At 35.7% G+C, this 23,479-nt stretch overlaps 1 protein-coding gene across 1 annotated transcript in view; it reads right to left on the bottom strand.

The window, feature by feature from the left end:
• The window catches only part of CNTN1 (contactin 1), a 206,440-nt gene that overhangs the window by 49,287 nt on the left and 133,674 nt on the right, over positions 1-23,479 (bottom strand). The window contains exons 5-15 of the mRNA XM_021545291.3: positions 16,062-16,191; positions 13,267-13,439; positions 11,210-11,305; positions 10,161-10,367; positions 8,829-8,925; positions 8,492-8,673; positions 7,198-7,322; positions 5,057-5,174; positions 3,295-3,445; positions 2,695-2,822; positions 1,259-1,434 (exon numbers count right to left, since the gene is read on the bottom strand). Coding sequence (XP_021400966.1) covers positions 1,259-1,434; positions 2,695-2,822; positions 3,295-3,445; positions 5,057-5,174; positions 7,198-7,322; positions 8,492-8,673; positions 8,829-8,925; positions 10,161-10,367; positions 11,210-11,305; positions 13,267-13,439; positions 16,062-16,191 — 1,583 coding nt within the window. The remainder of the gene's footprint in view (positions 1-1,258; positions 1,435-2,694; positions 2,823-3,294; positions 3,446-5,056; positions 5,175-7,197; positions 7,323-8,491; positions 8,674-8,828; positions 8,926-10,160; positions 10,368-11,209; positions 11,306-13,266; positions 13,440-16,061; positions 16,192-23,479) is intronic.

Genomic DNA, 23,479 nt, shown 5'->3' with positions numbered 1-23,479 from the left:
TAGCCACCTGCAGGAAATGTTTTGAAAGATGCCAGTGTACTGGAAAATAACTACATACTTATTAGTTCCTGAGGCAACACAAAATATGCTGCAGGCTACTTGCTACCCTGCTACTGAGTGTAGCCATAGCCTTTCAGGAGATTTATTGCAGAAAGGAGTGTACGACTTTGGTTTGAACATTTATCAGCTATCTTCTACTGGCCTGTTGGACAAGGACATGTTCTCTCACTGAAAGAGAGCAGTGTGGCTTCTTAACTATGTCCTACAACTCAGCAAATGAGCAGGCTGAGGCAACTCTTGACTCCTCAAAGGGCTGTTTTGTTCCAAATCAGACTAAAATAGTGACACTTTAAACATTTTTCACATGGAAATAAACAGATACTGAAAGCAAAAAAAGAAATCTCTTGGTCCATGGAAAATCAGATAATATTGCCAGCCTAGGAGAAGTACTCTTCAAGGGGCACTGGTACATCATTTTGAACACAGAGCTAAAACTAAATGTGGTCTCTGGTGTTCTCAGACACTACAATTACCATTAGCAACCTTTTATCTTCACACTTGCCACAAAAAAAAAAAGGTATCTAAATATGAGGATTTTTGTATAATTCAAATTTAAAGAATAAGTATTTACACAAGTAGGCAACCACTTGGAGGTTGCTGAATATTGGGCAAATCAGCATGTGATTAGACATAACAAGAAGGGATTTCTAATAGAGATATTAATTTTAAATAAACCTGATAGAAGACTCTAAAAATATAACCATACATGTTAATACAAAGGAACTATGATTGTTCTATATGCCAAAATGAGTGTCTTTGTATTAACTTGTTTAGCCTTCTCATAAACTGTTCTTCCTCAGTGTTTACAGACTGTTTGACTCCTACCCACCATCTGGCCCAGTTTTGTGCCAAATTCCAGAAATTTTGATGATAAAAACATGGGTAAGTAAAAATGAATGCATATGCAAACTTTTTTGAGGTAATTTGCACCCTGTTTACAATCAGGCTGTCTAGTTACCAGCTATTTTCACTAATAATCAGAGTGGGATTTACCTGAGGTATCAAAATACTTACATCAATTTAGATATCTGTTTTTAGGTATCTGTCTGCAAGTGTCTTTGTGTCTGTAAGGTGTCTGAATTGTAATTCTGTTTTATGTTTTTGGCCTATTGGACCTGAACTGACACAGAAAAGACAACTATTCACAAAAAAGAAAACTTGGCTTTCACATATTAAATAAGGATCTACAGCATCTTACCATAACATTCCGTTCATAATGTTCATGTTCTTTCTCAAAATCTATTACAAAGCCATTTAGAGACCAAATAAATGTCAGGTCTAATGTGGGATCATGAGATGCAATGCATTGCATGGTAGCATTCTCTCCAACGGTGACATCAACGTTCAACGGAGCTAAAGTAATCCTTGTAGCTTCTGTAAAGTTAATGGCAAACATGGAAAATTCCAATAAATTAATATTTATTCAAATATAAATAACTCAGCTCCATAACTGTTTAATCATACATTAAACCACTCCCTCAAAGTCTAATTTACATGTTATTCATACAACTACATTTCAAAGGACCAAACTTCTGTTTAGTTGTTTAAATCTCTGAATCACAATATAACTATTCTTATTCATTGACTATATCTCAAGTAGAAAAAAGACATATGATGAATCTTACGTGACTTGTGTTGCATTTCTTGTTTCAATTATAATATTTCCTATGTTTTAAAACTTGTCCATTTAATGAATTAGAAGTTCTACTTGGTTAGGCTAACTCAGATTTTCATTAGAGCATTGTAAGGATTGTGATCTTAATTTATCTATTGAGAAACAATATAATGCATAACAAATTGTGTAGATTCCCTCTCTTTGTGAAAAAGAAGAGAAAACAATACAAGAAAAGGACGAAAGCACATCAGCATTGAGCTGTCACATCCAGCATGACTTCTGGAACAGAGATTAAAAACTTATTTGACAAATGACTCTTCCACTGTCAGCGGTACTTGATAGACACAGGTCTTACAGAATGCTGTCCTTCCTGTCTGTAGTCTACAGTTATTTAGTTATTACAGTTATTATTTGACATCAGATTTAAAATACACAATTGCAGATATTAGTATTCAATCAGTAAATAAATATACTGATAAGGGAAGGTAATTTAGGAGTGCAATCATATGAATATATGCCTTTATCTCAAAAATTTCATATGCATTTCTGTAACAGCAATGCTCTCTCTAACATGCTTATACCACCACAACACCAAAACAATCACCAAAACAAACAAATAAACACACCAACAAAACAAAACAAACTCCCTACAAAACAAAAAGCCACCACATTAAGGTAGGTCATCAGGAGTTCCATTTTTCTGAGTCATGGCCCCAGAATCACACCTTACCATGAGTACTAGGCTACCAAATAAAGGGAATGCATTAAAATATGTCAATTTAATGTATCTCTTATGGAATAATCAACCCTGAAAACAGAGATGCAGTGTAAGAACTGATGCAAACATACCAAATTTCAACTGAGCAATGTGCTTTAAAAGCATCAATTCAGTGTTAATGAGCAACTAAATTAGAAAGATGTGGAGCAGCTTGAAAAAGTAGTGCAAAGCTGAACAAAAATTAGTCATTTGGAACTAAGGGATTGTGCCCAAAACAAATAAATGCAATTCTGAGGTTTACCTGTCATTTCTAGAACACCAGTGCTATTGGCTTTTCCTCGGTTATTTTCTGCAAAACAGGTATAGCGACCTTCATCCAGCTTTGTGACATTGATAATTTCCAGGCTCCCATCATCCCAGATACGTATGCTATGGAAAGTGCAAAAAATAACTAAGAGAAATTAAGTTCTATATTAGAAAGCACTGCTTCCTGTAGAACTGCAGTAAATAAAAGAACAAACCACAAACATTTGAAAGCTCACATCTAACTACTGGATTTATAAACATGCCTACAGCAAAAAATATTTTAAAAGACTGTGGTATGGTTAGATGTCTCAGATTGCTGGAGCAAGAGAATGTACTTCTTTTCACTTGTTCAAGTATTTTTCTTAGAGTTATATGGTGCAATTCAATTCTTAAACCAGACTGGGTAAAGTTGGATACCCTGATAACTCTTTGAATCCATACTGGCAGCAACATTTTGGCATACTCTTTTCATGAAGTTACACATTCTCCCATCCCTGAAATCTGCAAAATGGAGAATCATCCCATGCAATAGGCAGACAGATACAAAAGGTTACATTTTTAAGGTTCAAAGTGTTTACTGACAGTCAATACTAACCGGCTCCCATTTACAAGCAATTCTGTTCCTTTGCTCCAGGAGAATTTTGGCTTAGGAGCAGCTTTAGGCTTGCATTCAATGATTACACGCCCTCCTTTAGCTGCTAAGATTTTCTTCTTCATAGGGTTCAGTTCAAAAGTAGGAGGTGAAGCTGAAAGCAAAAATTAACACAAATTCTGCTGTTAGTGATTTTACTGCAAAATAGAATTTGTTTCCAACATAAATTAAATTACAGAACTATTGAATTGTTTACAAATGTTCATTATTCAGATGAGTGAGAAAAATATTAATGATACAGAGATGCACTTGAAGTTTGTAGTGATCTACAAAAAACAGGAAAAATCATTATGCAGTTCTGTGCTGTGCTACACTAGTCGTTTCTCTCTATTGATTTCTGAACTTTCATCTGAGTTTAATCTAACAAGATCAAAGTCCACTGAAAGTTCCTCCCTTTCAAAAGGCCTTTTGATCAGTCCTAATAAAATTCAGATTCCTGGAGATAAATTTCTTTAACAAGTTGCTCAATCAATCATAATTCCAGAGAATAGTTAGGTCTACTTTTCAGTGGTTTTAACCCTCTCTACAAATTAAAACTGTGTCCTTCTTATTCTCTATAGTTTTCTGTTTGGCCAGCTGGCTGTAGGTGTATTCTCAGATGTACAAGAGTATTGAGACGTGACAGTCCTAAGCACCACATTTATGTCTCTGAGGTCAGATCTTTGCTTACTAGTTTTTTCTTTATTTTAAACTAAAGAAAAGAAAGAAAGCTTTTAATTATTTTGCATCTTGGCATACCAGAAAGTTAATCATGCCAGCAAGTGTGTGCACAGCCTGAGGAAATAAGGCTATTATTTAATTAGAGAAGTACAGAGCAAAACTCTGACCAATATCCACATATTACCAACACTGACTTTTGAAAATGCACATATAAAAGGTGTTTATTTTGTGTTAACCAAGCTGGTAGTGAGTACATAGTAATGGAAGAACAGTGTAGAATGAAGCATTGTTGTGCATTGGGTTGGGAAAACCAAGAATAATTTAGTTCTTAGGAAAGTCTGAAGGCAAGTGTGAAATGAAAAGAAGAGCAATTACCACAGGGAAATCTAGAAAAATATGTCATACAGCCAGTGTGTCTGCTCTAATGAAATCAGTAAAAACATCAGAAATTGTTTTAAGGCTGAGAACTTTGGATCTGAGAGTCAAACTTTCAACAGGATGCTCCTTGGGAAAACACAATGGATTCATAACTACATCAAATGGCACAGCTATATTGCATACAGACATTGTGACTTCCATGTAAGGGGTTGCAGAAAGCAAAACCAAAGGGAAGAGCAAAGATAAAGAGCTTCAAAGGCCAAGCAAGTGACAATATGGTTTCTTAAAAAGCACTCAAAGAGGAGTGAGTGATCATATGTGAGCAAAAGTTAAAATACTTCTTAACCAGTTTTGCAAGCTTAAATGTTTAGGCTGCAATTCTATGTGTTTCATATAACTTCAGCACTATCAGTTCCTCTGAGGGGGATCAGCAGGAAACAAGCATCATAAATACAAACAGAAAACATGCCCCACAAGTTGGTAAATTTATTCCTCAAGTTGTTGTAAAAAAACCAGCTAGAGAGCTCAAATAAACCCCATCTCACCTAGACTGAGTGAGAGTTCTTAGCTTCATCCTCACAGGAATCTGCTACCAAACAGTACTTGCAAATATAACTGCTATCTTACTCAAGCCTGAAATAGTAAATAGAGAAATAATCCCACTGACCCACAATCTTCAGTTCAGCATTTGCATAAATAATTCCGTGCATGTTTTCTGCTATACACTGGTACATGCCGGCATCGTCAAAGGTCAGACTTTGCATTCTTAGTTCACCTTTCCGGAACTAAAACACAGAATCAATAAAATAACAACAAATTAACATAAATTACATAAACTGAATAATCCACACCCATCCACATTCTTTCTTTTTTTTTTTTTTTTTTTTTAATCTTTTTCAGTAACATAGGGTTCACCCTTTTCTAAAGAAAGAGTCATTGTCATTAAGTATTTAAGTTTCTTGGAAAGTTCTGGTTGAATGTCAGTAGAGGAATTTACTGTCCAGTCCCCTACTATCATGTCAGTGCAAACACTACTGATTCAGAAATAAGAAACAAAAAATTAAATTAATTTTATGCATTGTTATGCCATGCTCAGTGGTCAGTGCTTTCTGTTGTTACATAATTTTACAACAAGAAAAAGTCAAAGCAAGTCCCAGTGAGGTAGGAGTTTTTCAGACGATTACTCTGGGAGATAGTACAAACTATTTTCTATTACTTTTTTTTTTTAATGTAAAAAGGAAAATAACAGCAAATCAAAATAAGGTAGCTAAGGCGGGGTATTTTGTAAATGTAGATGTCAATCAGTTTTTGAAAGATTATGTTAATGTATTCTGTTATCATGTGAAAATCAAGCTGAAAGCTTCAACTCTTGTATCTAAGTACATTGGAGTGCATGGAGCAGTGGAAGATTAAGAGAATAGTACTTAGCTGAAAAGAGAACAGATTAAAGGAAACATATTTTCTGACTACTTTATGTGAAAATGTTTTAATCAGATTTTCTACACGGAATCTTTGTTGTGCTCTAAATTAAAGGCCTAATTACAAGTTATCTGATTTAGAAACAAATTATATTTTCAAGGCAATTAACATATTTCTGCTATCTGCCATTTGGAAATCATCTTATCATCACAGTAACACACAGCATAATCTTCTGGTGTACTACTGGAGAATTGCACACTGTGTTCTGCAATCCAGTATGTGGATTTTGTTCATGAAAGCCAAATTCAGTGGGGACCAGCAAGTAACTCACTTGTTAAATTATTTGTTTGCAATAATTACCAAAGCTAGACAACAGCATTATTTTTCCTGGTTTACGCCACCTCCATATAGCAGATGGTGATATCCCTGTTCTCCCTCCAACACCATACATTTTTTTAAGATACACAGTAAGAAACCAAGCTGTCTCATTGTCTTTTTTGTTTGTTTGCCAAGAGTCACTACAGCTCAACAGATGCAGAGCTTCATTGTGCCCTTGTATTCTCTTGTTTTTTTAAATGGCTTTTCATGTAGTTTAAGCACTAGACTTTGAATACACTGTTGAAATGCCTGAACAGGCTTTTCCCAGAGAAGCTGTGGATGTCCCATGCCTGGAATTGTTCAAGGGCAGACTGGATGGAGTTCTGAGCAACCAGGGCTAGTGAAAGGTGCCCCTGCCCATGACTAGGGGGTTGGAACTAAACAATCTTTAAGGCACCCTCCAACACAAACCATTCTGTGATTCCAGGATATTAGGAGAGAAAATCTACTTTGTTTAAACCAAATATCCAATGTAATAGAATTAAATTATCAAACAGTACTTCTTTAAACTCTTTTAAACATCACCTAAACATTTGCAACACTCTGTGTCTAGAAAAAAAAGGAAAAAATACAGGACATAGAAAGACGACTGATTCTTTAAAGAATAATCTTTATTGCCATAGCTCCACTGACTATTTTGTCTTATATTTTTAAAGATATATTCATGTTTAATGTGGCAAAATGGATTAATTTTAAAGAAAAGCTGACATTTTTTATCCAGAGTGAAGAGCATTTACTCAAACAGACCTGGAGAAAAAGGAGCATCTACCTCCTAAACATATGGTCAAATTTAAGTTCATAATTCAAAGCTGAATACTAAATAGCCTGAAGAAATAAAAGATTGAGATGAAACTTTTAAAAATAGATTTTAATGCCTCATGCAAGTGACATCAGCAAATATTTGGATCGTTATAATTAACTTTCCTTTAACCTTTTAATAATGCATGCTTCAAAAAACTGTTTTCATGAGGTAACCATTCAAGCCTGTGTTACCTACAGCAATACACTCACCGAGGCACCATTCTTCAGCCACCTAATTGTTGGAATAGGCTTGCCCGTAGCTACACAAGGCCAGTACAGGTCACTGCCTATATCTCTTTCTGTGTCATTGATATGTTCTACCCACTCAGGAGCAGCTGCAGAATAAAATACATGATGCATTGTAAATATAGCACATACATATTTAATTAGCATTATATTGTATTAATTCCACTGCTTTTTCCATTATACTTAAACAGGCCACTCAAAGTAAAGATAACTCAGCAATGCACCAGCACAAAAACGTTTTTTGTCTTACAACAGAGATTCATAAAAGCTTCCAACTATTTTTTATGAGAAGAAAACATGGAATTTAAATAATAGTTCCTGAAAGACAGAAGACAAGATATCACCACTTAAATTGATCTGTAGATTATTCTGTGTGGAAATTACTCAGAAGTGAAAATGATCGTTAAATGACATGAAATTGTGCAAAACTATGGATGTACTAAAACTATCTCCAAGAAATTAGCTCTTGGTCTAAACAGTATATGTAAGAAATTAATATTGAAAACAGTCCAGCATATTTGCTTTTGCTAAGCAAACAAACCAATTTATTAGCTTTAGTTATTATAAGCAGTAATAACCTTCCCACACTAATTCTGAGTTTGACATAATGAAGTTCTAGCACCTAACTGAAGATCTTAACTCAGAAAGTCTTCTGTACAGACAGTGAAAGAAACATAAATCTTCTGAGGGTGGTTCAGATGTTACATGTGACATTGTCATGTCATGGTCTTGTGGCATAAATCTCAGACAAGAAACCAAGTTACTTTGGATTATTTCACTATGAGCAGTAAGATACAATTTTTGGTTATCTAATTTAAGCAAATGCATCAATAGAAGTAACAGAGGGTGGAGAAAAAAAGAACTGTGCATAGCTAATAAGACAGAGAGCTAAGACAGAAAATACAAACAATAGGAGGAAACAAAAAATCCTAACAAACCTAATGGTCTCTTTTTCTTAGAAATTCTTTCACTTTGAGTACTATAAATTGATTTAATTTACATTATGCATATATATATAAACACAGAACTGTTAAAGTGTATATACCAGCTATCTAACCAGACAAATTGAGTAGTCTTTTAATTTATACATAAATATCATGTCTGGCATTTAAGGCAAGATTTTGATGCTGTTCTATTAACTTGAACAGCAGTGTGTGAGGATAATGGTACAAAACAACATGACAACTGTGAAAACACAGACACTTCCAACCTAAGTAAAAGCAACACAGATCATCAAGAATAAAATTGTTCTTCCTACCTTGTACATAAACTCTTGCTTGGTGTTTATCTTTTCCTTTATAGTTTTCAGCTTCACACTCATAAAGTCCTTCATCTTCATATTGAATATTGAAGATCTTAAGAACTGCACCAGACATGCTTATCTCAGCAGAGGCTGGCAAGGGTTCAAGGTATTTACTCCATCTGAGTTCAGGAACGGGACTTGAAAAGGTACAGCAAAGTACAAATGAGCATGTTCAAGAACTGGCGGTTAAATTGCAGACTACAAAAAGAGCATTTGATCATGAAATATGTATTTTCATTCCATGAAATATGAAAGCAATTTGTGCTGTACAATAACTTTAAAACACACTTACTTTCCAAGCGCAAAACACTCCAGTGTCACATTTTGTCCCAGGAGAGCATAGGTGTCCTTGAACTTCACCTTGATATCAGCAGGATATACTTTTGCTCCTAATATGAAAAAAAATATTCTAAGAAAATGCATGTCAGAAAGTTATACAGCTATTAAAATTTTCACAGTTGATTAAAACTTTTCTTAAAATTCCAGAAAAAAATATTCTTTACACTAAATAAACAGCCTGTCAATTTGTAAAGTCTGATGAAGCACTGAACTTTTACTAGTAAGGCATAATGGTTTTACTCAGCGACTAGTTATCTTTCTCTGGATGATAAATCCTAAGACTTTTTACAGAATTTGAAGCATGATTACATACTCTGTTTGTGAGTAGACAAAAACCTGAGTCTGTTTTCCACAAGTTTTTTACTGGATAGAATATTTTGAATTATTTTGAATTTAAGCTCAATTTTACCTCAGTAAGGGTATGAAGGAAGCAAGTACATCTACAGTTTAATGAGCTTACAGAGATGTAAATGTAATCAAATCTCTCTGCTAGCAATCCCTGTAGAAAGCCTCTTGCAGTTCTAGATGAAGATGGCAGTGTGAATACTGGAATATTTGGTCAAAGATCGTTAATTTGAAATTATATTAATTAAATCAGTAATATGGAAAATAGTAGAGAGAAAAGGGTCACTGAAAATTTGATGATCAGTTTATGATGATCTAGTGATGGAAAATCTGAAGTGTCAAAAGGGACTTTGGTTCCTATTTGGAAAACATGCAGTTCTCCTGAAGAAATGGTGGCAAATAATCCAATAACACAAAGCCACAGAGGTGTTTTAGGAGATTGACTGTGAGACACAAAGCACTCAGGCCACCACTGGATAGGAAATTTCATCAGGGGAAAAGGATTTTCCTCTTTCATAGGGGATTTTCTGAGGGAAAAAAAGTAAATCCTGAAGCTGTTCATCAACATTTACATGAAGTTTCTACTTTACAATCATATTCCTTTGAACCAATGCCAAGATACTGAAGATTTTAGGATCAGGGGCTTATCACATAAAAGAAATGGGGATTCTAGGGATAAGAACTCTTTTCTCAATTATTTGAAAGGAAATTTGTGAATTAATCAATGGAGATTTCTTTCACAAAGATTTCACGGTGGATGGGAATGATTTGTACCTCTGCATCTGAAACACCAAGTAACATTGAGCAGTAGCCATTATAACTTGCCATATAATTCTCCTTACAGAAATGAAAGTAGTTATGAATTAACAAAATTATAATACAAATATATATAATTAATATAATTAAAATGCTGTGCATAATATTTCCAATAAATACTTACGATCAGATTGCGGAATAAGTGGAATAAATTTACTGAATACACTCTTTGTTATTGAAGGGCTGGACACAAAACATGAATAATTGCCCTTATCTGATGCTTCCACATTTGCAATGTAAAGATTGCCATTTGTCTGTGACACAAATCGTCGTTTGTCCAAAGCAATGAACACTGGGAACTCATTTAGAAGCCAGCGATAACTGAGGTCATCTGAAGGAAAATATTTTAGTCAATATTAAACCCCAACACTATCAGCTATTTAAACCACAGAATACTGTCTGCATACAAATGACTTGAATCTAATTTCTAGGTTACAGATATTTTTTTTTGGAGAGGCAGCTATGTGAGAGAGATTTATACCTGTCTCAGCAGCCACTGGGCACTGCTGCTGTCAGTGCAGGTGACTGGGGACCTGGGTACACTGTGCACACCTTGCCCTGGGTACAACCATCCCAACAGGAACTGAGTGGGATGGGATGAGATGGGATGAGAGAGGCAGCTGGGTCTTGACCTTATGCAACAGAGAAGCTGGGAACTTCTCACCAGTCTTGTGATTTGGACAAAACCTTAGACTTTTAACTAGTAACATGTATCCATTCTTCAGTTCTTTACAATGCTTGAACTGAGCAAGAAAACTAAATCATTATTCCATTTTACAAGGTAAAAGAGATGCTAACAGCCAATTTCGTTCCTCATGATGGAACTCCAGATGCTTGAGATTATGGGTATAATCTCTGCAGGGCTCTTCAGCAGTTAATGATGAGAAAAAGTCCCTTCCAGAGAATAAATAACCTCACCTCTGACCTTCTGGGGCTCTTCTGCTGTTCCATGATTTTAACAGAAGCCCATTTGAGGTGACTTTACTACATAGAATGAACAGTCAACATATGGTCAACAACAAACATTCAAAACAGAAACCTAACCTAAATGGTGATTCTCAAGCTGCACAAAAGTTACTGTTTAAGTGAATATAAAGGAAACTTGCAAAAATAAATATTACTTCATCTTTTACTCTTAAGACACTGAAAATGAAGCACTTTTAGCTGAATTACCTGGGTAGTGGTAAGGGGGTTCACAAAGAAGCACTGCTCCAACACCTTCTCGCACTTTAACCTCATAACGTTCCTCAGGTGGAAAGGGATCCAGATCTAGTTTTTAAAAAGGCAAGGGGAGGAGAATAGTGATTTTAACTAGAGTAACTTTTTACTATAATCATTATTTTCTGTCCTGTAGGAATTAGTATAGAAATACATCAATACATGGCAGCTAGAAACTTGTTGACCCCTAATGCATGTTTTGCTTATTTGTCACTATCAAATGAATTTTTGCTTTGTTATTTTTATCATCATGATTGTAAATGCCAGGGGAAAGAAAAAAGCAATGCAGACTTTATTTCTAAAAGTAGTTTGGTTTAAAATATTTTAATGAGTGTTAAGGCACTGGATCTAAAAAGCATGTACAGTATTCTCAGATGGACTAATTGATGAAGTATATGAGAGAATGTGGGTTTTGTTCCACAGTTTGAGTAAATTCAACAGCAAAACAAAATTAAAGCTGGTCAAGACTTCTGAACTCTTCTAAATGGTTGTTGACATTTTTCAATCAGTTTATGCATAAGCAAAAGAGAAAAAGCTTACACTAAAGAAAAAGCTTACACTATATCAGGCATTTTCTATATTAATTTTAGCAACTCTATTCAGTTCTTTAGAAACAGTGATTGTAGAAATAATTTTTTTTATGGGTGATCACTAAAAAGGAGAAAGAAAGAAATACAACAGTATAATAAAGAATAAAAGCAGGCTTTTTTAAACAGATATTTATCAGTTTCCAGCTATATTTTCACTATTCCTTACTTCTTTATCCTATTTTAGTTTACATATTAAAACACTGTATATTAGGGTTCTGTTCAGCATAATTTTTCAGTATACTATCAACATTCAGCTCATGCAGCCAGTGACCTGGTAGGCAGAAAACATGCCTTATACTGTTTTGGTTCCATTTTTTTTTTTTTTTAATCTATTAGGTTTATTGGTTTATTTTCTTTATCCTATTGAATATCAGAACTGACTGGTTGCTTCATGTATAAATAAATATTTCATAAATGGAATGTCGATGTTTTCTCCATTAAAAGGAAGTAAGAACCTGACCTTCAAATTTTTTTTTTCTAGAAGATACACTGGGTAAATACAGACTGTGTAACGATGATATGATTCATCAGCTCATATAGCGCCTAACTTTCCCTAATATTTGTAGTCCCACAGTCTCACAAATACTATCCGAAAACTGATGTCTGATCGTCTACAGGAAGGAGTGAATTCTACTTACAGAACCTGTTTAAAGACAAGAGGGGCACCAAACCCTTAGTGTCAGGGCACCTAGAGCTTTGTGAAATTAGAATGGATTCCTTTTTTCTAGGATTCCTTTCTTTGCCCTCTGATGATAAAATATATCTGGCAACCTAAGCAAAAAAAAACCCCAAATCCCAAACACTGTCTTAAGTCCATAAAGTTTTACATTAGTTTTCATTTAGTACTCCAATTTTTTCAATTCATTTGGTGATATGCAGGTCCGTACATGTACATGTCTTCACAAGCCTAGCTCACGGCTGTTGACAGAAATTGACATGAAGCTGAGAGAAATTTCCCCCAGAAGGGTTTTTTCACTGTAGCCTAGAGTCGGGGCATACTTTACTAGCAAGTGCTGTGCCTTCCTCCTGCACATCTTGCTTGCACTGCACCTCATTACCATGTGCCCTCACTCGAGTCTTTCTTCTGTGACTATTTCCCCTCAAGTCCTACCATGTTTCTAAAAGAGTCTGGACATTATTATCTCCAGATCTGGCTCCATGAGTCTCTTCAATTAATAATTTAACAATAACTCACCAGGAAGGCTGTTACATCAGCTGAATTAGCATTCAGCATTAGCATTCAGAATATAAAATGCTTACAAACTTATTTTGTGTTGATCTCTGCAGACTACAGCACTTAAGATACTGTTTTTACAGTAGTACAGATACAGCACATGTTAGCAGAATACACCTCAGTGTAAAATATTGAGCATTCACAGCTAACCAAAATTTTTCTATATTCTGACATAACCAACAGCTTACATCCAAAACTCAGAGTGGCTTCACTGCTTCTGACAGTTCCAAAGATATTCGACACTACACAGACATATTTTCCAGCATCCCTTGATTTCTCTGGATTGTTGATAACAAGTCTGCCTCCCACCATACTGTAGCGCTCCTTTGTTAAATCAATATCCCAGTTGTTGAGTTTCCATCTATTAAAAAAGAAAAGCAAGATGTAAGATTGGTCCCAAAAAGCAAACCTGATAAGAAAAATGATGTGAAAAATAACTCATAAATTCTGACAAACTCTGCAGGAAGTCATTAATATACTTCTATACAAGTTTTAAGTTATCCTTCAAAAAGAGGCACAGATTTGAACTCCGGAAGTCTTTTAAACATAACAGTGTCAGTTCTTCCTTCTTAGAGACATGACATAGTTTGTTAAAATATAGTTGCTGGCCAAGCAGTAAGAGATGTTTGAGCTGGCTGTGAATGAGCTAGCCAGTCACCAAACACATGTATTTTAAACATATCTCAAATAAATATCTAAGGCCAGACTGGATAACAATATACTCCCTCTGCACTTTTAAAGTTTGGGGTAATGAGAAATTTTTTTAAACCTGCTGCAGTTAATGAAAACACTTCATAAAACATAACGTGCCAGTAAAGTCAGTGCAAAAATTGTTGCATCCTTCATAAAAGACCTACTTACTATTGCTTTAGTAAATTGCTGGACGCTCTTCCCTTAGTTATGGTTAAACCCCAGAGCCAATTCACTGAATTACCACAATTTTCACTTGAGGGATTAAGACAGAAGCCAGCAGCCCTGTTCTGACCAACTTCTACTTATTTTAAGAAATGTTAAAAAACACAGAGTGGGTATCAGAACTCATGATTAATGTTTGTGTCTATCACTGGGTCCACAAGAGGGAGCCTGTTACCTTAGAAAGGAACTGCCTGGTTCCTTTGCACAAATAGCAGAGATGCAACTTAATTACGTTTAAATATCATAAAATTATTCCTGCATAAATATTTTCTCTTTTTCCTAAGGTAAGGTTAGCCATTAGTATTTGACAATGATAATACACACAACCACCTTTTCAATCACTATTGAAGTACCAAAATATGCAGAGTTCTCATCTGGAAGTAGAACTCGCTATTGTCATAGAATGATAAAAAAAAAAAAAAAAAAAAAAAAAAAAAAAAAAAAAAAGAACTAATGAAATAGAAGAATTTTAAAGATGCAGCAAATACCATTTTGATCTAATGGAGTTCTAGAGATATAACTTCAGTCCTGTGAGACATACTATATGTCAGTGTTAGAAAAAATAAATATATCCTCTGTTCAGAAATATCTAGGTACAAATGTTCTGAGGACAACTCATTCTGCAATGAAAACGGCAGGAAGGACTTATTTACCTCTGAGATAGAAGAATTTTGACTCAACTGGTAGAGGGCTGAGATGAAGATAACATATTGAGGTATACTAAAACTAACATGTCAGGAAATAAGAAAAGTGGACTTATTCTGTACTGCAATTATCATCTCATCACCTATCCGTGCTAATTGTAAGATCTCCCATAGACAGAGAAGTTCTGGAGGTGCAATGCAATTCTTTGACAGTGTTTTTACTAGTTCAGATTTTGCTGAGCCCAAAATAGATAAAGAAGAATGCCAAAATTTATTCAAAACCTGTAATCATCTATAAATGGTGAGTTTACAGTCTTGCAGACAGTGTTGGGGGAGTCTCTGGACCATCTGGAAGGGATGGGGAAGTACAGCAAAGGGTATAAAATCTTAGCATACGTAATCTCTCCACACCTGCCAAGCATGGCAAGAAGAAGTAAGTGCAACAAAATGTCATATTCAAATGGTGGTTCTGTACAGGTAGATAACCTGCAAATTTTTAAAACTGGCAATGATGATGAAGTAAGATGGAGGAATACCATAGTTCACCACAACACTGTAATAGATTTAAAATAATAGCTAGCAGACTTGATTGGTTTTTCCATTCTAGAAACCAGTCTGGGAACACACATACGTGAGTACTGGGGCCAGGTCATAGGGTAATTTACTGAAATTAATCTCTTTTGCTGGCAAGATATTGTGTCTGTCTTTAGTACAATGACAGCAGTTTTCTGCCTGATCAGGTTGTAATTTAGTCGCAGTCTTAATACCGACAATCTTAAGTACATTTCCTTTCACACTATGAGCAGATAATGACTGACAAACTTATATGAATGCACAACAAAACATTGCTTTCTACAATCATATAATTATTGTGAAAGAAGTAATGTGGGACTCTGTATTAAAACTAGCTGAAATGTTTTCTCAGAATGAAGTTCTTCATGTCTTCAGTAGTATAGCTGACACATTCTTGATCACTGCCCTGGTACACAGAGGATGCAAAACCAACACAGGTTGTAGAACATCCAGGTTCAACAATTAGTACTTCTCCTTTCAAAGCAAAATAGAATAAAAAAAGCCATTCTGAATCAAAAAAAACCTGAAGATTCAAATGTCCGCCAACCTCAGCCTAAGTTGGAAAGATAGCCTCTCAAGATTTTTTAAAGGTCATTTTTTTTCTTTTCTAAATTTACATATGGATCAGTATTTCAAAATCTGAAAACACAATATATTGGTTTTAATGCTGATTAGACATTTTGGCAAATTGAATCAAGTTCGGGTCTTACCCAAAAATTGCGTACCTCCACATTTTTCCCCACATTGAAAACCTCGCTCCAACCTTTTAAGACAGTCAATCATTTAATAAAACAATGTGAAATAGCTGCTGCATAAAATATGCAAGATTTGAAAATCAAAATAGATGTTACCTGTAAGTTGGAAAAGGAACTGCTCGAGCTCTGCAGTTCATTGAAACTTGTCCATCTGAAGATTCTTCTGGATAGATAGTATCAATAGGTTGCTCCTCAAAAACAGGTCCATAGCCTTTGTTTCCTTCCTCTGAAAACAGAATAGAGTTTCAAATTAATCACTTTTTAACTAGCAGTCAAACTGAAGACGAATTCACATCACACATTCAAGAATCAAAGTGTGAAGGTAAAATAATGAGTAATCTAAAGTTAAATTCTATGTTCTTCAGCAGAACTGGAACAGTACAGGTAACAGAAGTGCTGTCTGTCATTCACTGACTCCTGCCTTCTGAGAACAAAAGTAACTCACACTTTGTGAGTGTTATTATATAGTATTATTTCTTCTAATACTACCTTGTGCCTTCTCTGATGAAATTAATTATTTGTCACTGTTTAGGCCAGATGTGGAGATAATTAGGAACTGAAGATGTGTCCCTTAGAAATACAGTGAGACCAACATACTTCACAGACACCAACAAATTCTGATTAAAAGGGTCTACATCCAAAACAACTACCCATAATTATTTCTATCTTATAGCCTAATCATCTACAATGATTTTATGTATTTAGAAACCATCTTTACTATATCAGACAAAAAACCCCTTATGTTTGGTATCAAAGCCAAAAACTACATTGTTTCCAGATCACACCTGTCCCTCCTTTGAAACTGAGGTAAGTATTAGTTTCTACACTCCAATACACATTTTTAAAAAGGTCCTACACTGAAAATAATTTCAGTTTGGAAAGTCAAGCATTTAAAAGTAAATAAATGTAAAACAGGTTTGAACACAAATTGTATTTTTTAATCTTCATCCTTCATTTGTGGATGCTGTTTTAAAGTTGGTAGGGTCTGCCCACTTCTACTGCACTCCCTTCTCCTTTATCTCCTCCAAGCACACAAGGTTGCTCTTTGGGGTCTAAGAAGCAAGACTAAGAGTAAAGGTGCAATGTATTGGGAAAATTCTTCTCAGTAAATCCAGGATGTAACAGCATTTTTTTTTTCATGTGAAAATGTCAAATATGCATTCTAGGTACAGAATGACTCTGTGAGGAGGCTGTGGATGCTCCATATAGATAAAATTTTGAGACAACACAGTTGTGTAATTCTTACAGGTCTGTACTGAGACTGAAATAATAGTATGGGCACTTGTAACCAAATTCACAGAACAAAGGAATACATGATTGCTAACAGGTTCACTTGCCATTCAAGTTCAGAACCTTGCTTCAAATCCTAGAGATGCCAGATACTTGTAAAATGACTCCAAGAACCTTGTAATACAAGGGAAACACAACAAAGAAAACAAACATAGCTTTAACTAAGATCTTCAGAGACGGATGGATAATTTTTAATAACTCAAAAGCAATGGTTAAGGATAGAAATGACTTTCAAAAGCAATGGTTAATGATAGAAAAATCCTAACATTTTTCAGTAGTATCTGTGCTGTCTGTGAAAATTTGCTACATCTTGTAATTTAAAAAATCTGAGATTAGTAAATAAACTGGCAATGCAAAAGATGAATGTTCTTAAATCATTTGATGTACTCATACAAAAAGTCCTGTGTTTGGTCCTAAAACATTTTAGACTAAATTAGACAATTTTTAGGAATGGTGTAAAAGAAGAGTCTCTCTATATACCTAAGGAATGTGAACTATACCAGTGTAAAAATACCACATATACATAAAACACTCTTTCTACAGGTATCTTTTTTATTGTTTCTAAATTCCCTAATCAGAGATGAACACTGAATTTCAGCACTAGAAGAAGACTGTTTGCAGATAAAAAAGCAAGTTCCCTTTGAACTTCAAATCTAGGGTTAAAAATTCACCATTTCCCTTGAGGACTGGAGCAGGTACAGAAGACACTTTTACAATGTGAAATACATGGTCAGGCAACTTAATTTTTAAAACTAATTAATGTAATGAGAATTCCTTCAAAGAAGCAAAGAAGAACAGCTAGAAAGGCAGAGCTTTTGAACTACAGTCTGCTTTTGTTCATATTTTAAAGCACAACACATTATAAAAATCTACATATTGCTAGACCAAAAGAAGAACTAATTTCAGACTGAAAAGGCAAGATTCACGTACATGCTCAGAGACTGGAATGACTAAGCCAGAACCCTGATGGCATGTTCTGTGCAGTTCTTAAATAGGAGTACAGAATAACAACAGTCTCCAGCAGCAAATAGCCATATCACATGCAGCTGACTCTTCACTTTAGGACTCAAATGATGTTACAGAAGACTAAGGCATTTCACGACATGCATTTTTAATGCTGCAAGCCTATTAATTATACTGATTGAATGCCTGCTTCTCACACCTATCAAATGTACTTTAGAAAGGCACTTCTGCTGCAATCTATTATGAATCTGGTTTCAGGTGTCTGTCTGCACAGAATAAAATGTGCACACTGAATTTCAGGTATGGCAAACAATAAACCTTTCATTCTCAGCCACAAGACCATGTGTGGACCAGTAATATGAAACAGCACATGGGAGAAAAGAGAAAGGGATTGTGAAAAGATCTGCAAGAAATGTTCCAACTTTAAGTGAAGTACCATGACTGTGTGACAAAGTTTGCAGAGTGACAAAGGGAAGACTAAGAGTACAAGTAAAGCATCAGCTCACTGAAGTTGTGCCTACATGAAAAAGAGAAGTAGAGAAAGAAGAAGAAAATGGATATATTAGGAAAACTGAAGATGTCATGAAGAGCACATTTCCTATTTTTGAGTCCTGCTTTAGACAAGAGGATGGATTATCTGACCTCTCAAACAGTGTTTTGGGTAAATTTCTTGTGATTTTTATTTTAAATTGGAGCAGGAGCTATCACCTGACTATTAGAGGCATTCTTCAGTGAATTCTGAAAACAAGACTCAGGCCTTCCAATATTACTAAAATGTATTAGGAAGTCTGTGCAAAGGCCAAGAAAATCTTTCCTCAATGGATGAGATTACGGATCCTGTACTACAATCTTTCCCTCTGGGAGGTGGTCATATCATTCATTCTCCAAGTGACATTTTCTAATGAGTCGCCTCCTTCTCTTTCTGTTTCCTGTACACCTATCTATTTCCCTGGTGCTTAACATTGCCAAAAGCAGCTGCCTGAGACAGTCGTTGGGTGTGAGCATTGATCTACCTGAAAGTGTTGTATTCAGTTACATATTTTAACATGAGAGAGGGACAAAGATCTGCTGACATGGCGCATGGCTAGATTAACCTTGAGTGCTAAAGGATGCTGCAGTAAGAGCCTTGGAGTCATTCATTATCAGTTTAACTAAGTTCTCAGGCTCTGCATTAGCCTTGCAAGACCAGAAACCATTAGATATTTAGAAGCAGATCCTCTACTGTTTTCAGTATGTCAGAGAAATGAGGACCCACCCATGTCTGAGAAGCTCATGCTCAAAAACAAGATAGTCTGGGAATGAGCTGAAGTATCTCTACCAGGCATGCAGGACCATAAAATGGCACTTCCACATTTCTGAGCACTGTGATCACCAAACATATTATGATTATTTATTTACAAATGTCAGACATTCAGCAGTAGCATGAAATGGCCTTCTAAGATCCAAGCAGGGACAAGACAGACAAAGTAAACAGGCATTAAGCAAATTCATCCACTCCTTTTTTTGGAAGAAAATTATTATCTCTCTTTAGAAAATGTGAATAGTTCTGTATGTTGTGATAAAAAGCTTTAAATAATGTAGATTCTAACTCCCAGTTCAGAAATGCCTTTTTGAAACTACTGTTCTGGAAAATGTCCAAGCATGAATAATTTAAGGTTTGGTGGCTTGATTGGCTTTTTACTTCTCTAAATCATGTGGGAAAAGTTGCACTTGGCATTCCTGGGACGCTTATTTGCTGGAGCAGTAATGTGTTCATGTTGAAAAAATTCACAACATAGCATCACCGTGATGGAGAAGAGTGGGTTACATCATCAGTGTAAGTCATCAAGATGCTAAAGGCAAATAATTTTCCAAGAGCCAGACAGCACTCAAACAGAAATGGTAACCACTCCAGGACTCCCACTTCATATTATATGAAATAATAAGATTATCTTTGGGAAGGCTGCCTCTATTTTTCTGGACCCAAAGGAGCAGGAGAATTAATTCTATTTCCTATGTACCAGTGAGGACATTGAAGAGCCCCATAGTTAATGACATAGTTTCTCCTTTACAATAAGTTTAAAGTATGAAAACCTCCAGCCCCTGACAGAGCAAGTTTCTCCACTGGTATATAGCAGGGTACAGTTTTCTTGTCTTTTTATGCTGCCAAGAGGAATGTCAGCCAATACCAATTATTGTATATTCCACTTGCCTATTCAATATTTAAATTTTTAGGTGATTCTTCCTTAAAAATCTAAGTGTTAGTTCAGAAGTGACTGAGTTGATCCCATGGGAAAGCCAGTGACCAGCAAATTAGGGATGAAGCTAAAGTGTAGTAGTTATTCTGCACAATCTCCCCCCACAAGCCTTCCTGGTACATATGAAATATCAGCGACGCACTCAGAAATTCAGCATGCTGTCTAACAGCACCCCCATGTACTCCTCAAAACAACTGTCTTGCACTGAGAGGCTCTGCATCTTACTGGCTTTCTTGCTTTCCCTGCCTTCTCTGAAGTTTCAGTTCCTAGTGATTTTTGGAAATTTGGTTGCCAAAAAAGCATTAGAGTTTTAACATTTTTACCCCTGGACTATTGCCTCATTTTGCACAATTCAGAATAATTCACTAGAGTGACAAGCTGCCTTCTAAGGCATGATCTGGCCCAAACTCAGATAATGTCTAGCTCTGCACTGTCAAATCCCAACGTAAAAAGTAAAACATTTTATGAGAAACATATTATCAGAGGGACATTTTTCACCACTGATTCCTTCAATAGCCAAATATAATTTACTATTCATTAAGCACAATAAAATACAGGGTCTTTGCAGATTTTCATTAGTCTTTTGGAAGAACAAAACAAGCTGTAGCTGAAGAACAGTCTTAATTATTTTGGTGATAGATTAGTATCCCAACTGAAGACATACTTTAGTTCACTGATTTACATGGGAAGTAGAGGATGACAGAAGAGTTTGAAATTCAGACTCAGCAACAGGACATGAATCTAAAGGGGAGTCAAAGTCAACTTGGAAGCGCATTGGAGAAATGTCAGGGAGAAGTGGAGAAGAGTCAAATATTATCAGTAATAGGCATGAAATAACTTTTTTGGCAGTGAACTGACAATCACATGTTCCCTGAGGAGTGATTTGCTGCTCTCATTTGCCTTGCACTACTTAAAATGAACTCTGAAAAGCAACTCTTGTAACAACTGTCTGTTCTATCAGTAAGTGGAAGACCAAATTATTTATGGCTTTTTCACCAGTTTATATCTGCAAGACTGCATTTCAAGCCCTAATTTACCTGGAAAATAAATACTGCTCCTGTCTCATTGCAGAAGATGATCTCTGTCTATATCTCTGATGCACTAATTCACAAAAATCTTTGCTTCCCTTCAGTTAAGTAAGTGCACATTCACATTCACCACTGATGAGAAATGGCCAGTCAATGCAACAGTTCTCAATTTCTGCCTTTAATTACCATAAAACAGAAGTGGCTAAAAAAATCAAGGTGTTTGCTCCAAAGCAAACACTAAAATTCTAAAAACATGTATTTCACTTTGGGAATTTGCTTTTAGAATTTCCTGCAGTGAGAAAAAGTTACCTTGCCTCTTCACTCTGGAAATTGGTCTGTATTGCTATCTTAACGAGAACTCATGATCTTTCTCAAAAACTGTCCCCAGTTTACACTTCCTCCATTACTGTTGACACTGCCAGCATTCCCCTTGATAACATCCTGTGTGGAAGAACACCTCCTAGAACTTTATCACTCTACTTGTGTTCCTTCTTTCTCTTCAGTAGGTTTCAATTTTTAACCACACTGAGAACAGTTCCAAGCAACCCATTATATTTTATCTTGGTTACTGCAGGTACATATTTTCTGTATACAATGGCATTTTCATTGCCAATAAACACATTCAAGACAATTAAGACTAACTGCCAGCAGCTCTCAAACCCATTTGAAATGAGAAACCCTCCAGCAAGATTCAAACGCTAGGGCTAAGCAAAGACTGCAACACCAGATTTATATAATCTAGATGGATGCCATAAATCCTAGATGATAGAAGTAGATTTTCTCTTCACTCAAAAGGTTATTTAATGATTTATGCAAATTAGAGCAGGTCCAGTAGCAGAGAGTATGTGCACTGCTCAGCCTCGCAGCAGTACACTGGCAGAAACAAACACCCTCTGATAATGTAAAACTAGAAATCTTCCACTTTGGAAGGTGGTGCCATGCCTTTAGAGATGGTCACATATCTTACCTTTGACTTTTGATGCAAAATGCAATCAAGTACTTATTCCATAGCAGGAGGTAAGTTAGGAAATGTGTTTGTATGGTAACAGCACTATGAGAACCTGCCCTGAATTCACAATCCCTCACACCAATGGCTCCTATCTAGTTTGTGGGAATCCAAGAGTGCCAAGAACAACAGTCCAGTGAGAGATCAAACAAGCCTTGTTATGACAGTGTCAGTGTGTACTCATGCTGCACACAGTGTCATGATAGCCCACTCTGTTCTTCCTATGTCACTCAGTTGTTACCCTCACAGCACACCATCTTCCAATGCCATTCTTGGAACTTGCCAGCACCTACATTCTGCTGCCAAGGTTTTTTTTGCCAATGGGCACAATTGTGATGTGCAGAATACACAATAACATTAATGCTTTGATCCTGTCTGTCAAGAAATTACCTGAACATTTGTTCTCCTTGATTGACTCACCTCTTTTACCAGTGTCCAGCACTTGTTTGGCTACTGCAGCTGCTTGTTTTGTTTGATGTCAACAGGTCCATAACAAAATCATGTGTGTAACATTACTGACAACACTTCAAAGTCTTTTTTGAATTATTATTTTTATTCTTTCAGGAAAAGCCCAGTATTGAATTAAGGTGGTGAGTTTAAAGTTTTAATTTTGGTGCTATCAGCAAGCCTCATATCTTAACAAAGGGAAAAACTCTTGAAACACACAGCAAATATATTGAACATATGGATTTTTATTAGGCACCAGTAAATCCTCCATCAAACTCAGACATGGACTAAAGACATGGACTAAAGAACACCATTCAAAACCATAGAATAATATAATGTTCTTGCTAAACCAGAAATAATTCCTGTGAGCTCTGGACTAATTTCTTAAAGGCAATGAGCTTACATCACAGTACAAGTCAGATTTTTTTACTCGGTAATGAGGAATATGGACTCATGGTAGTGAAATTGAGGCAATGCCTGAAATGATATCCCAGATTAAGCAAGTTTGTGGTGCTCAAAGTTGAGAAGGATCTAAAGCCTACC

Source organism: Lonchura striata, chromosome 5 (assembly GCF_046129695.1).
Source record: "Lonchura striata isolate bLonStr1 chromosome 5, bLonStr1.mat, whole genome shotgun sequence".
NCBI lineage: Eukaryota > Metazoa > Chordata > Aves > Passeriformes > Estrildidae > Lonchura > Lonchura striata.
The sequence above is the reverse complement of the archived record's forward strand: the minus strand, read 5'-3'. Positions and strand labels throughout refer to the sequence as shown.